Source organism: Adiantum capillus-veneris, chromosome 18 (genome assembly GCF_014529385.1).
Source record: "Adiantum capillus-veneris isolate H3 chromosome 18, ASM1452938v2, whole genome shotgun sequence".
NCBI lineage: Eukaryota > Viridiplantae > Streptophyta > Polypodiopsida > Polypodiales > Pteridaceae > Adiantum > Adiantum capillus-veneris.
Window position 1 is genome coordinate 132,731,870 of NC_140948.1, and position 15,539 is coordinate 132,747,408.

The 15,539-nt window shown below is 42.7% G+C and overlaps 1 protein-coding gene and 1 pseudogene across 1 annotated transcript; one reads left to right on the forward strand and one right to left on the reverse strand.

The window, feature by feature from the left end:
• Positions 1–6,611: 6,611 nt before the first annotated feature.
• LOC147436450 (uncharacterized) lies at positions 6,612–7,289 on the forward strand. Its single transcript, XM_086488169.1, has 2 exons — positions 6,612–6,942; positions 7,030–7,289. Exons 1-2 carry the CDS (start codon positions 6,714–6,716, stop codon positions 7,287–7,289), a joined length of 489 nt encoding a protein of 162 aa, XP_086344295.1. The 5' UTR covers positions 6,612–6,713.
• Positions 7,290–7,601: 312 nt separating this feature from the next.
• On the reverse strand, positions 7,602–13,085 carry LOC147436451 (uncharacterized; annotated as a pseudogene).
• Positions 13,086–15,539: the final 2,454 nt, after the last annotated feature.

The following is a 15,539-nucleotide window of genomic DNA, read 5'->3' on the forward strand; positions in this document are numbered from 1 at the left end:
CCAGTCACCTAAAGTGCGTGCTGGACCCTCTGCCATGGGATCCCAGGCCTACTACCAACTAAGTGGCCTCTCTGAGTGCTAACCATGGGGTCCAAACAAGGGGCTGTCTCAGGCGCTCCTCTCTGCAAGTAGGCCGACGCTGCTCCAGGCAGGGATTTTAATTACGCGATGATACATTTTGTTAAATGTTAATTATTGTTGTTATTATCACTATTTTTTCATGTTAATAACATATCTAATGTCATGATCTACGAAAACCGGTAGAAAACGTAGAACCGGCGGGACAACCAACAATCCCAACAAGCCTGGCGGGTTTAATATGAAACCCGATGGGACAAGCAAGAATCCCGCCGGGCCCGTCGTGTACCCCCTGCGGCTCTATATAACCCTTTTATAGACATCACATCACATCACCTCTTCCGCTAAATTTGGTCATCCTTTAAAATTTAGAATAAAAACTAAAGGTAAAAAAATGAAGTCTTTTAAAAAAATTAAAACTTAATGTAACTCTGATCATGGATCATTAGTTCTTTTTTGGACTGAACCGATTCTTGAAAGGCGGTAGAAAGGTGAATCTTTGGGTCGGTATCTCTACATTTGGGATGGACTGATCTCATGCTTGGTTCACTGTTATATTTGCTAAATTGATTGCTATATTTATTAGAACTTCTATATATCATGGGTCATTAGTTCTTTTTTGGACTGAACTGATTCTTGAAAAGAGATAGAAAGGTGAATCTTTGGGCGGGATGGATTGATCACATGTTTGATTCACCGCTCTATTTTCTTGCTATTCCGATTAGAGCTCCAATCATGGGTCATTAGTTCTTTTTTGGACTGGACTGATTCATGAAAGGAAGTAGAAAGGTGAATCTTTGGGTCGATATCTTTACTTTTGGGATGGACTGATCACATGTTTGATTCACCGCTGTATTTGCTTGCTATTCCAATTAGAGCTCCAATCATGGGTCATTAGTTCTTTTTTGGACTGGACTGATTCATGAAAGGAGGTAGGAAGGTGAATCTTTGGGTCGATATCTCTACTTTTGGGATGGACTGATCACATGTTCGATTCACCGCTGTATTTGCTTGCTATTTCGATTAGAGCTCCAATCATGTGTCATTAGTTCTTTTTTGGACTAGACTGATTCATGAAAGAAGGTAGGAAGGTGAATCTTTGGGTCGATATCTCTACTTTTGGGATGGACTGATCACATATTTGATTCACCGTTGTATTGGCTTACTCATGTTTGAGTAGATTGAGGGTTATTCCCTTCAGGCTTCACTACTACGCTTGTGTGTGATATTCATTATAACACTAATGTTGGGTTTGAATAATACAATGACACACCTAGTCGAAATTGCAACCATGTGCCAGTGCATCCACGTACGATGATTTGATAAAAGAAATTTTAAACCTTTAAGTTTTAATGCAAAAAACTCAAAAAAACATCAATAAAATAAGGAAGGGTTTAAAAAATTACTGCTACACTGCTTTGAGAATATGAAAAGCTGCCAGAAAGTTTGGTGAAGACTTTTCAATGTACCTCTTTTGTGAAAACACAAGCACCGGCGTCACCTTTATATAGCCACGGCGGGCCCGGCGGACCAACTAATTAGCCCGGCGGGCTACAAGCCGGTCTCCAGGTCTCCCTAGAGGTCAAAAAAGACGAATATCAATTAACAAAATATTTGTTATTTTGCATTTCTATTGTTATTAACCTGAAATTATAGTGTGATCACGTCATTTTGAAATCCCTGGCTCTAGGCCTCTCCGCAGCTGCTCCTAGGAGCGGAGCAGACTCACAGTGAAGCGGTCCTTGTAACAGACTTGGACACTCCAAGTCAAGAATCAATCATGATAGCCCCAAATAACCACTTCAAAACAGTTCAGAGTTCACAATAGATTTGCACTGGCCCAACGGAGTTCTGTGTCTAGAGATATTGGCCCCAAAGACTAGCCCCCCTTTCGGTATTTCTTTTTGTATTAATTAGTGTTCAAAGTACAAGAGTGGTTTGGGTCTCACTCTCAAACTCTGTGTCCAGATGCTCTGTAGAGTGGGAGCCCAACTCACATATTTAATTTACAAGGGATGCCAAAAGCAGAGCCCCAAAAGCTTCAAATCAAAAGCCTAAAAATAAAAGCAAAGTTTCTTTCTCTCACAAGCTCTCATGAGCTTTAGAAAATAAAGTAAGAGTATTCTCTCTCTCTCTCTATCTCAAATTGCGTAGAGCAAAAGCTGCTTTTCCCAACGCGTGATTTCCGGACATTGTCGTACGGTGCCACGTCAACATGTTTGCACATTTTCGAGGTTCAGCCCCTGCTGCCTTATAGGGTTAGGGTTAGGGACAAAATTTAGGGTTAGGGTTTTTGGCAGGTTTTAGGGTTTGCAAGTTTTAGGGTTAGGTTTCCAAATTTGGTTTTCAACACCAATTAGGGTTTCAGTTTCTGGGCAGCCATGTCATCACTTTGTGACATACACCCCTCTTAAAAGCATTGTAATCGCCCTCGATTACGCATGCAAAACAGACAGTGGCCATAAGCCATCTTAGCAGGCACTGACTGTTAGTACCTACGTACTAGGAACACACATCTAGCACATGTACCAATCGACAGTCACATCACAGGACATCATTAGACATCACAGGACATCACATGACATTCAACATTCATTCGGATCTTAGACCATGATTTATCGACAATGTAGCTAGCAATCGCATCTAGATCCAACTATGAGTTGCAGGGAGGGTGTTAAAGTTCAGAGCATCTCGAGTGAATGGTCCAATGTGATCCCAATTGTTTATTATGGCTTTAGGTATTTATTTTACTTATTTGTCAAATCTTGGGTATAGAAATTTCCTTAGGGAGGTACTTATGGTCCCCAAGGCTAGTATATAGGCACCCTAGGCCCCCATTGTATTTTATCAATTCATTGCCAAGATTGGTTGGTTCGGACATCTCTCTCTCTCTCTCTCTCTCTCTCTCTCTCTCTCTCTCTCTAGTAAGAGTATATGTTTCTTTCACAATGTTCACCCCCTTTGTGCACCTATTTCTTTGAGGGTTTATAGTTATCTTTGCTAATTAAGAATGCATACTAGAAATTATATGGGATTCTAAACCTGACAAAATTCATTATTTGTGCAAATCAATTGCTTGCAGAAATTTTGTGTTACCTTCTTTGTCAATGATGTGTGACACTTTCGCATTTGGACTCCAAGATCGCTTCTTTGCTGGACATCTGGCCGTACTTCCAGCCTGTGAGCCAACATTTGAAAAGGCTCTGTCTCCTCCCCTCATAGGCTGAAGCGTTTCCTACTTGGCCACATGTGATTTGTAGAGGAATTGCTCTGCAATTTTGTTGGGCATTCATTTCTATTCATTGAAAAATGATATACGTAGCCATCATGTTTTCTGCATATCTTCCTCTGGCAACGTTTTCTAGCCTTGCAACGTGTTTGGGAAGCAGTCATGAGGACCTAATGAGGCCACCATTTGCCAGGTCCCCACGATAGCCTTCTCTCACATATTCACGCAGGTAAACAACACGCAGAGCTTTTATTAGTTGAGTAGAGCTCCTCAGCCCATCGTTTATTGCTCAATGAACATTCATTCAACGGTTAGTGGGCTCCACTACTCCTTTTAAGAGTCTTTCACTCCTACGTCTCCAACTAGACACCGACCTCTTGAGTTATGGTATGAGCTAAGAGCCAGCTCACATGTGGCAAGTTGGCAACCCACAACCAAGCACCTGGTTGCCAGTTTTGTACATCATGTCAACGAGTGCTAGCTCAGTTGGTAGAGTCATAGCCTATGTGCCTAAGGTCTTGGGTTCAATCCCTCCTTGGTGAACTGAAGACATGTTCTAAGTGCTTAGGGACTATTCCCAATTGGGTGTGTGCATGTGATGGGATGCCTCTCTCCCTACTTGTGAGGCCGTTGTACATAGGGTGTGTGCGTGTGTTTCAAAGTTCGTGTACTCTCTAAAAAAAAATTTGTACATCCCCCAATCATAAGAGGGATTATTCTTGTGCAAAGGGTCATCAAATAGCGACCCGCTGGCGGCTTGAATCACTTCTATGGACCTCAAGAAATCAAGTAGTGAAACTTCTATGTGATGGCTACACGAGGAGATGACCAACTCTTCGAAGACGTATTTCGATTGCCGGTTTTCCTTCTACAACAAGCTATCTTGTTTCCCTACGAGCACCTTTACTGACATGATATCCTAGAGGCATTCAATATAATAAGTGGAAGAGTGATCTTAGTGGAGAAGATGATATCAAGTCCATATTGCGCTTAGCAAGTGGCACTGGATTGATTGAGATAAGCGAGCACTTCGGGGTCGATAAGCTAGCCATCTCCAAGATTGTCTATAAGTTCATTCATAGCTTAGTCTTGTACAAGAATTGCTTCATTTACTGGTCGGGAGATGTTATTGAGATGGCTCATGTGTTACCATATACATGTGGTAGTGATGTGTGTGAGCACACTAGGACCGCCCGGGCATTTTTTCCCCGTGCATTGTATATACGCCCATCACTCTAGGGCTATCTATCTTTCCATTGCACACTAAGTGACACACTCTCTATTGTGTGCCTTGAGCTTCCTTCATCTTCTCCAAGCTGTATGCATTTCTCTACAACCCTAATTACAACACTTGGTATTAGAGCAGCTTGCGTCCTCCCAGGCTTAGTCGCTAGCATCTCCAACATACGCCTGCTCATTTTCTCCGATTTCAGTGAGCTTTGGCGAGCGTTCGCAGGTCGACAAAAATTTCGGGTAAACTCGTAGAGCTTAGTCTGCTCAAATTCCTGATTCAGGCTCATTTCGGCCTCTGTTTCCACTACAGGCAGTACTGCACAGGCTATTTCGTCATTTTGTGCAAAATTTGTGTCAGTGTCATTTTTTGCATAACAGGTGCCTTACAGTCTTTTACATTTTGTTCTATATAGCACGTGTTGTTCCCGCTTCATTTCTCCTCTTTTCGGGCAGTTTTCACATCAGGTGCAACATTTACCATGGCTGACAACAACATAGATGTGTTCCAGATGTTTGCTGCTGAGGATAGATTGGATGGGGACAATTACCCTATGTGGGCTTACACGATGCAACATGTCCTTGTGTTAAAGGGCATCTGGAATATTGTGCAGGGCATTGATGTATGTCCTGGTTCTGAGGATGCAGGCGATGTTGAGGATGTGGCAGGTCTTGTTGCAAGGATTGCTGCTATTAGAGTTGTTTTGTCTATGGCAGAACAATCTCGTTGGGATGTAAAGGACGTGCAGGCTCATGCATTGATTGTGTTCTCTATGAAGTGCACCATTGTTCCTCACATCATTCAGTAAAATCTGCAAAACAGGCTTGGGTTATTTTGGTTGGTCTTTATTCAAGTCCAATGAGGCTAAAATTGGTTTGCTACATAAAAAGCTGGAGTCGAAGATTATGCATGAGGAAGATGATATGGACACTTTCCTTGCTGGTGTTAAGGATATCAATGAGCAACTTATTTCTGTAGGTGAAGTCATTTTAGATAGTTCCCTTGTGTAGACTGTTCTTGATGCCTTACCAGATTCTTACCAGACTTTTGCTAGTACTCGGAGACTTATGACCCATGCAGGAACAACCTTGCACATGCATGCGTAGGTTTATTCAAATATGCATGCTCGTAATGTATGCATGCGTCTATGCACGGGTACGTTTATACATGTGTATGTCTAGATTCTATGTCCATGTATGTTTAAGCATTTTTAGGTCTAATACACATAAGAATAAACATGCTTGAACATGCATAATCACCGTGCATACCCATGCAAGAACAACCTTGCACACGCATGCGTAGGTTTAATGTGTCTATGTACGGGTTTGTTTATGCATGTGTATGTATATGCCCATGTATGGTTAAGCATTTTTAGGTCTAATACACATAAGAATAAACATGCTTAACCATGCATAATCACCGTGCATGCATGAACCTTGCACATGAATGCGTAGGTCTATTCAAGAATGCATGCTCATAATGTATGCATGTGTCTATGCACGGGTATGTTTAAGCATTTTAAGGTTTAGTACGCACAAGAATAAACATGCTTGAACATGCATAATCACCCTGCATGCATGAACAACCTTGCACATGCATGCGTAGATTTATTCAAGAATGCATGCTCGTAATGTATGCATGTGTCTATGCACGGGTATGTTTAAGCATTTTTAGGTCTAATACGCACAAGAATAAACATGCTTGAACATGCATAATCACCCTGCATGCATGAACAAGCTTGCACATGCATGCGTAGGTTTATTTAAGAATGCATGCTCGTAACGTATGTCTATGCACGGGTATGTTTATGCCCATGCACGTTTAAGAATTTTTAGGTCTAATACACACAAGAATAAACATGCTTAAACATGCATAATCACCGTGCATGTATGAACAACCTTGCACACGCATGCGTAGGTTTATTCAAGAATGCATGCTCGTAATGTATGCATGTGTCTAAGCACGGGTATGTTTATGCCCATGTACGTTTAAGCATTTTTATGTCTAATACACACAAGCATAAACATGCTCAAACATGCATGCTCATGGGATGTTTAATTGATGTAGTACAAGGAGCTTGTTTATTTATCCTTAAACCGGAAGATATTCTATTGCAAACTCGCGGCATGTTAGGACCTACGACTAGTCATTGTAGGCATAGTAGGCAGAAAGCGTATGGTACGCCACCTCTCAAAAGAGCATGGTCATAGTGTGGAAATCCCCAACCAGTGCCTTGCTCAGAAACATACTACGAGTGGGGATAATAAGGACATAGAATTAGCAAAGTGTGCATTGCGATCTTTCAATCCATCCCTTCCACACAACTCCAAACTAGCCCTTGTCTTCATTGCCGGTTACATGGAGTGCAAGAAAGGGAAGAGAGAAGATCAACCCCTCAATGAAGGTAACACAAAGAATCTTACTCAAGATTCTTCTTGCATGTATGTTGTGCTTTACACATTTATTTGATCATTATGTTTGGTGGCTGTAGTTGATTTGGTCACCCCTCCTCACGTACAAAGACATGAAGGGGAGCCTCACATTCCTGAAGGTGTGCTTCATGAGGTAGCGGCCGACATGAATGCATTGGAAGAGGTGGAAAACTCCATTGATGTTGAGGATGAAGGACCTATCATTGCTCACCATGTCGTGGCTGGCCCTAGAAAGGGTAAGAGGCCTCATAGAAAAGTGCCAAAGAATGATGTTGCTGCTACCCGACGATCTACAAGATTGAATACATGTGCAATTTAATGTTGCTTTGTATTAAAGATACGTGGGATTCCTTCTACTTGCCATGTGCAAAAGACAATTGTTTCCTTTGTTAATTCATGGTGTTTTGGTTTATTATTTGACTCTCTCATACATATATATGAGCACTCACTTCCTCTCCCTTAAAGTGACCACCCTTTCTCTCCCTCAATATCAACTCTCTCTCTCTCTCTCTCTCTCTCTCTCTCTCTCTCTCTCTCTCTCACACACACACACACACACACACACACACACAAACTTGCATGAGCGAAAGTCACATATTAAGCATTACCGCAAGAATGATACAATGTAATTTTACAACACATTTGGGGTTGTCGTTTTGGCTTTCTTATCCAATTTAGCTTGCATGGACACTTTGTGTTGTTTCTCGGGCCTAGTAAAGGGCTGCACACCCCTCTCTTGCTTTCTTTTAGAAGATCTTTTCTCAATGAACGGCTTTGCCCTCTTTAGGGTATTGCCAAAGCCATCCTCCATAGTAGAAAAAATTGCCATGTCATGATGTGCCTTCACCAAATTCACATGGGCCAATGTGCACCTTATTTCATCACATGCTTCCTTGATGAGTGCTTTGTCTCCTTCCAAAGTCACTAACAATTCATCAAAGATTTGCTGGAGTGGTTGAATGCTCACCTTTGATGTTGAAGAATCATCATGTGCATGCTCCCCTTATTCCATGCATGGGTACGCCCATGCTTGTAGGAGGAGAGCCGCCACTAGAGAATGCTTTTGTGTGGGCCTCCATTCTTCCTCTTGGTTGCCTGCCTAATTGCATGATTCATACATGTCCATGCATTGCTTCACAAGTGAGGATTGGGTATCTCCTCTCATTATCATGACCTTAATTTGATGCTTGCATATGTTTCCTTGCTCAGCCCACTTACAAGTGCAACATGCCCATTCACAATCGGAGTTGAATACCGTGTACCCTTGGCCAGGGGATGAAACACTTTCCACAAAAGCCACCCCCTTGGAGGAATCCACAAAGGTGACATGCCCATTAGGAATGTGAAGCGCCCATTGGTAGGAGTTCTCAACAACCACCTCTATGGAATTTTTGCGCTTGAATCCATTATCCTTCAAATTGTTGAACGAACCAATAGTGCAAGACACTAGTGGTTAGCTTGTGCAAGAGCCAATCTACATGCCGAGCAAAAAGCCTTTTAGTGGAGCCAAGGAACTTAGACTTTAATTGGCCATGATATGCCTCGGCACCATTCGTATCTTGTCTAGCATGAGGAAAATTGCGTGTTGCCCGCACCCACATTTCTATGCCATAAGGAAAAAAAGGGTTAAGAGAAATGGGATAAGGATATGGATACATGAGATATGTGTGAAGGCATTGTCTCACCTGTCTTGGGCTCCCAATAGGTCTTAAGGTACATGGTGAATTCAATTTCTTGGCTATATTTGTTGTAGAAGGACTCGAGCATCAACTTTGCCTCCTCCTTGGTGACCTCCTCCCTTGTTGAACATGCACCCTGCATATTCATAATTTCCCCCAAAGCCCAAAACATCTCTACTCTTTTTGACCAATCCTTGACCTTTCTAATAAGATATTTTAGCCAACATCGCTTGACATGCCACAAACAAAGTAGAATAGGTTGATGGAATACAATTTTGCTAAACAAACCCCACTAACTTTTGTAAGTGCATGCCTCAACATAGTTATTCATGTAAACAATAAAGTTTTGGAAGGTCTATACCTTAGAGCGGCTATCTCTTGCTCCGCATCATCAACCATAAATGCTCCAGGCTCCCAAGACTTGTGGTGGTCGAGCATGGAGTTCCTAGAGCAGGTCAACCAGGTTTGAGTGCTTTCAAAGGTGGCGTGGGTGTGCAATGCTTGAATGTGATTTTCCATAACTTGTTGAGGTGAGAATCCACAAAACAACATGTTTGCAACCCAAACTTTCTTGTGCATAGATATCCAAGGAGAGAACTTTGAAGAATTGCCATCATGACAAGAACCATGGCACATCTCATCATCCCTATTCGTGTGACAGGGATGGATGTACGAAATGACGCCCACATCTGGCTCATTTGCCAATCTCTTAACTTGGAAGTGACATTGACAACCTCGTAAAAACATGCCTTTATTAAGTGGTGGACGCCTCTTCTTTTTTCCGTTTGATGGGCCTTGTGGGGATGCTTCATTACCATCTTCAAATGGTGCACCATCTCCCTCTATCACACAATTTTGTGTATGAGATGATGTAGATGATGACTTTGGTCCAAATGCACACCAAAACCTGGCATGAAGTAGGCTAAATTCCTAATTGTATTGCGATTAACCATCATAACAATATGATTAGAGGTTGATTGAAGTTGGAGATACACGTACACTTTCCGCTCAATCCATGTGTCGATAGTGATGCGCTTAAGTTGTTCTGGTGTTCTCCTATGGTGCGTGCTAATTTTGAAGGACTTAGGAAAATTCTCAGACTTTGCCTCGCCGGTTACGAAGTCATTCACTCGAGACCACGAAATTTGAGCTTCGAGCATTATTCAATTCTGGATTTCTCGTTGTATATATGCAACCATTGTAGTGATGAAGAATTGAAGATACCGGGGTTAGGAATTTGTAGATTCATCTTGGATTTCTTGTTGTATATATGCAACCATTGTAGTGATGAATAATTGAAGATACCGGGGTTAGGAATTTGTAGATGCATCTTGGATTGAGAGGCCGCAAGGGAGGGAATTAGCACTTGCAATTCACATGAACGAACTCATAGTATGGATGCGGAGAGAGGGAGAGAGAGAGAGAGAGAGAGAGAGAGAGAGAGAGAGAGAGAGAGAGAGAGAGAGAGAGAGAGAGAGAGAGAGAATTGTCTACTCCCTTGATCAACATTGTGATTTTTTTCTTGTGTGTGTGTGTGTGTGAGTGAGTGATGGAGATCTCATGAACCACCCAAAGTGAGAGTGAATGTGTTCCATGTGTGTGTGTGTGTGTTTGAATGTGTTCCATATATTTAGTGTGTGTCTGAGAGAGAGGGAGAGAGGGGAGGGGGAAAGAGCCAAATTTCAAGTCGGCCACTGGAGATCTCATGAACCACCCAAAGTGAGAGTGAATGTGTTCCATGTGTGTGTGTGTGTGAATGTGTTCCATATATTTTGTGTGTGTGAGAGAGAGAGAGAGAGGGGAGGGGAAAAGAGCCAACTTCCAAGTCGGCCACTGGAGGAGCCAACTTTAATGGCAATTAAATTTTAATTGCTGGCAACGTTTGTTGTGATAATATATTGCCAAAGAGGGTAGCAGCGCCAGCTCTGCATCTGAAATCGGCGCTCGAGGTGTTGACGCAATACAGCCTAGCATGTGCGCTTTTCATATGCCACGTTGGAGACATGCTGCACTGCTTGCGTGGCTGTGTTGACTGTGCTTGCATAGCTTCCAACGAGCATGAGAGTCCGTTTTTTAGACTGAGCCCTGGTGGGACAGGTGGAGCGGGCTGAAAGCGCACAAACCGGGGGGGGGGGAGTGGACAGCAGGCATCGTAGGGGGGATGTGGGCAGCATAGAAAAATAGTAGGGGTTGGCGCGAGGGCAATAGGGGAATGGGGAGGGGGTGTCATGAGGCAGGTATGAACAGGGCAAAGGCGGCTAGGGGCTCTCTCTCCTCTCTCTCTCTCTCTCTCTCTCTCTCTCTCTCTCTCTCTCTCTCTCTCTCTCTCTCTCTCTCTCTCTCTCAGGTTGCACACATGCACGCCATCGACGGGTATGTCCGATGGAAAAGACTGATGAGCCCACCACAGGCTCGTCACACCCCTGTCAAAACACACCGTTTCTTGACCTGCTGCAATTGGCACAACACTAGGTTTGCCTTCCCATTCAACGCCGGTTGTAGCCGTTCGAGTCGTTGGAGAATCTCTGATTTGACATAGCACTCTGCAAGCCATTGACTGCATCTCTCTCTCTCTTCATTTCTCTCACAAAAAGGCTAGGCATGTGCGCGTACTACCAATTGACTGCACTCGTTCATCCTCACCGCTAAATCTCACCATTGCTGGTGCATGTGCGCACTCTATCTCTGTCTTATGTTGCTCACATGGAGCATTGAAAAAGGAACCTCCACATCAGCAAGACCCACCACGCCCTTGCAGTGATAGAAATGCCTTGCAAACGTTGCTATCACAATGGAGCCCCCCCTTCAGCATGTTCAACGAACGTTCATTGCGTTCAAGTGGAGGGAATTATTTTGCACGCGTTGCAGACTTGGAAAAGTTGCGCCAGTTGATGTGGAGCTCACTGATTGTCTGTTTGCTCTAGGCTTTGAAGGTCAGCAATATGTCATTTGCAGCTCTACATGAACGTCTGTCGTCATGTGCGCAAAGCAATAGCCGGCCTGAAGCACATTCATAGTTCCAACGATTGCACCGCAAATGCCTCATGTGCGCGTTACATCTCTCTCCTGTTGTCTTCTATTGCCTTGTCTTCTATCACATTTTGTCTTCTACCGCAAGTTGTCTTCTATCGAGAGCCTTCTATCACCGGCTCTATGCTGCTAGCAGGTCACGGGAGGCAATGAAAGCAACAACAAGATGGAAGCCTCACACAAAGTGCCTGAGGATGGACCAACAACTGACCTTGGAGATGACGATATCTATGAAACCCCGCCTAATCGAAAGCGGCATTTAGCAAAAGGATTCGAGAGAGAACAATGTCGCTAAGTTCTATGAGAGTAGAGAAACTTTCTAGAGTCAAAGATGACTTGTAACGAAAGTGGACTATGAACATTTAGAATAACGGAATTAAGAAAACTCTAGTGAGAATTTTTATGAGAATACTTTGAGAAAATAGAGGGAGAACTTGATTAGAGGTAGCAACATAACCATTATACCTAATTAACTTGGCATGAACAATACTTTGCAAGATAGAGAATTAGAGAACTTGACAACAGTTGAGGACCGGATTTGTGGAGCTGGTCCCCCTCCAAAAGGCTTTTGTATTATAGCTTCTTCCATAAAGAGAGACTTGGTACAATACAAGCTTTGTATTCCTTGAGACCTTAATGGTGCAATGAATATAGAGAGCTTCATGTACCACAATTATGCACGTAACTTAGCTAAATGAAAACATTAACTTGTCCTGGCCTCAGTCCCAAGACCTCAAACACCTTCGAAGGTGGAGAGAGCTAGCAGGAAATGAGGGTAGGGAAGAGGAATAATAAGTATTCTTATGAGAAAGAAGTAGTGTCCTCTCATAACATTACTCATAGAGATTAGCATCGCATAATAGCATAACAATGGAGATGAAGAAGATGGCTAGCATATCATTGAAGCATGGCTCTTGGTTGGATTTGCATTCCATATCCAAGAGTTGTTGGTGTAGGCTCTCAACTTCTCAAGCTTCGAGAAGAAGATGGAGTTCTTGCACTTTCACAAAGTGACAATGAGATCATGTGTGTGTGTGTGTGTGAGAGAGAGAGAGAGTATACCCCCAATCACACCCCCAGCTTTCTTTGGTTGACCCCTCCTTGTAGCTCATCCTTGAATTTGATTGGATCCCTGCAAGCCTAGCCAATCACATATCAAGCAACATGGGTAGTAGTTGGACAAGAGTCCTCCTTACCCCTTTTAGAGAGAGGGCTTGATAATGCCTATATAACTATTTAATTAAACTAAATGCTCATTGGACCTCTCTCAAAGTCCACCAATAGGCTTTACGCACACTATGGTGACAACCTAGCTAGGAGTTTGACATGTGTCCCATATGTCTCTTTGAGCAAGGGGTGTTCCTAGAGTGAGGGGAAGGTCATTCTCTCTCATCCCCTACTTGCATGGCTCGCCCCCCTCATCGTAGGCCTTGGTTTTCCTTCAAGCTTCTCAAGCACCTTGTCCCATAATCATGACAAGCACCTCAAGCACCTAAGTCAGCGAGCACGACAAGCACCTCAAGCACCTTAGTCAACTCAAGCATGAAAAACACCTCAAGCACAGACTTAACTTGTCTAAGGTCTAACATACTCTAAGGTCTTAGGTCTAAGGACTTTTAACACTAACCTTTGGAGGTCTTCAATGAAGTTAACCCTAAGGTCTTTTAAGCTCCATTAGCTGGCATTGCTCTTTTCTAGACCATCTCCCATTTGGACCTATTGCCTTTGGTCCAGTGCTGAGGTAAATCTAAAAGCACATGTCTATATTCTAACTCTTGTTCTAGTTTATTCTCCCACATTAAATGATCAGTTCAAGATGAGAAAATCATTTGGTTTAGTTAGATATTAGGTTTTATGTAATGGAAATGGCCTATGAACTTTGAGAGTAGCAGAATTAGGAAATTAGATAAAGCACTTTTGTGAGATTACTTTGTGAGCATAGCGGGTGAACTTAATTGATGGTAGCAACATAAACATGGTACTTAGTTAACTTGGCATGAACAATACTTTTGCAAGAGAGAGAGTTTAGAGAACATTACAACAATTGAGGACCGGATTCATACGGAGCCGGTCCCCCCTCCAATAGGCATTTCTATTATAGTTTCTCCCATCAAGAGAGACTTGGTACAATACAATCTTTGTGTTCCTTGTGACCTTGGTGATGCAATGAAGATGGAAAGATTCATGCATCACAATCATAACATAAACTTTGTAGAAAGCATTAACTATCCCAAGTCTCAGTCCCAAGGCCTCAAACACCTTCAAAGGTGGAGAGAGCTAGCGGGGAATGAGGGTAGGGAAGAGGAAGAGGAAACATTCGATAGGAGAAAGAAATAGTTCCTCACTTATCATCACTCTTCTTGCTAGCACACATAATAGTATAGTAATGAAGATGGAGAAGATGACAAGCTTAAGCATTGAAGCATGGATCTTGGTTGGATTTGCATTCCATAGCCAAGAGTGCTGTTGTAGGCTCTCACTTCTCACAATCTTGGAGAAGGAGGTGGAATTCCTCAACTTTCACCAAGTGAGAATGATCCACAAAATGAGTGTGTATGTGGTGTATACCCTCCCAACACCCCTTTTGCTTTCTTGGGGTGAGTACTAGCCTTTCCACATGCTTCAAGCTCATTGGACCCCTCTCTCCCTAGCCAATCACATGCAGCATGCATTTAAGTACATGGGTAGTCTTTGGACAAGTGTCCTCCTTACCCCTTAGAGAGAGAGAGATAGCTTGAAAATATCTAGATATTTTTTGGATGGAACTAGAAGCTCATTGGACCCCTCTTTAGCCCAACCAATAGCATTCAAGCACACCATGTGGCTAAGCATAGGGAGAGTCTGACATGTGTCCCATGTGCCCTTTGAGAAAAGGGGTGCCCTTTGGGTGAGTGGGAGGTTAAGTCAAAGATTCCCCTAACTTTGGGAATTTCCCCCTCCTTTGTAGGGTCTCTTTTTGACTCAAGCACCTTACCCCCCATGCATGGGAAGCTTCTCAAGCTTCTAAAGCACCTTCCTCATTAAGCACGACAAGCACCTTAGTCATCAAGCATGAGAAGCACCTCAAGCTTAGGTCGGGTTCCCACCTCAAGCTCAGCCTAAGGTCAAAGGACTTTTAACACTAACTATTGGAGGTCTTTAATGAAGCTAACTCTAAGTCCTTTTAAGCTCCAATAGATGCACGTTGCTCTTTGATAGCCTATCTCCTTTTGGACCCGTATTGAGATGTAACCATCTCTGCTCTTGGTCCTCTGTTTAGATAAGTCTAGAAGCACTTATTACACATTGCTCTTTGGTAGACCATCTCCTTTTGGGCCCGTATTGAGATGCAACCATCTCTCCTTTTGGTCCCCTGCTGAGATAGGTCTAGAAGCACATGTCTCTATTCTAATTCTTGTTCCCGCTTATTCTCCCACATTAAAATGATTAGTTTAATATGAAAAAATCATTTGGGTAAGCTAGATATTAGATTTTATGACATTACCTCTCTCTTGAAATCATAGTCGTCCTCGACTATGAGGTAAAGAAAATAAAGCCTTAGTCATTAGTTATGTTTCTTAGCGGGTAGAGGATCCCTTTTTACCCTACTACATCATTCCAAAATGGATGACTAATCCATTTGGGGCTTGGGGGGCTTAGTTGCCGCAAGCATGTCTAATCTTGAGTCCATTTCATTCTCCCAAAGTAGAGTAAAAAATTATACTTGGTGTTTGAGAGACATTGTCATCACAACATGATTCTTAGCATGCATACTACTTAAATTTGTGCACAATAAAAAGAGAACTAGTCTGATATGAAAAAAATATTCATCATCTAAAAGAAACATTTACATTTTCTTACACTAATGTAGCATTGTAAGC

What these genes read in the sequence shown, in the direction of transcription:
- LOC147436450 (XM_086488169.1), top strand. Translation starts at nt 6,714, where the DNA reads ATGGTACGCCACCTCTCAAAAGAGCATGGTCATAGTGTGGAAATCCCC. An exon ending in AGATCAACCCCTCAATGAAG is followed by an intron (nt 6,943 to 7,029) that starts GTAACACAAAGA and finishes TGGTGGCTGTAG; the next exon opens with TTGATTTGGTCACCCCTCCT.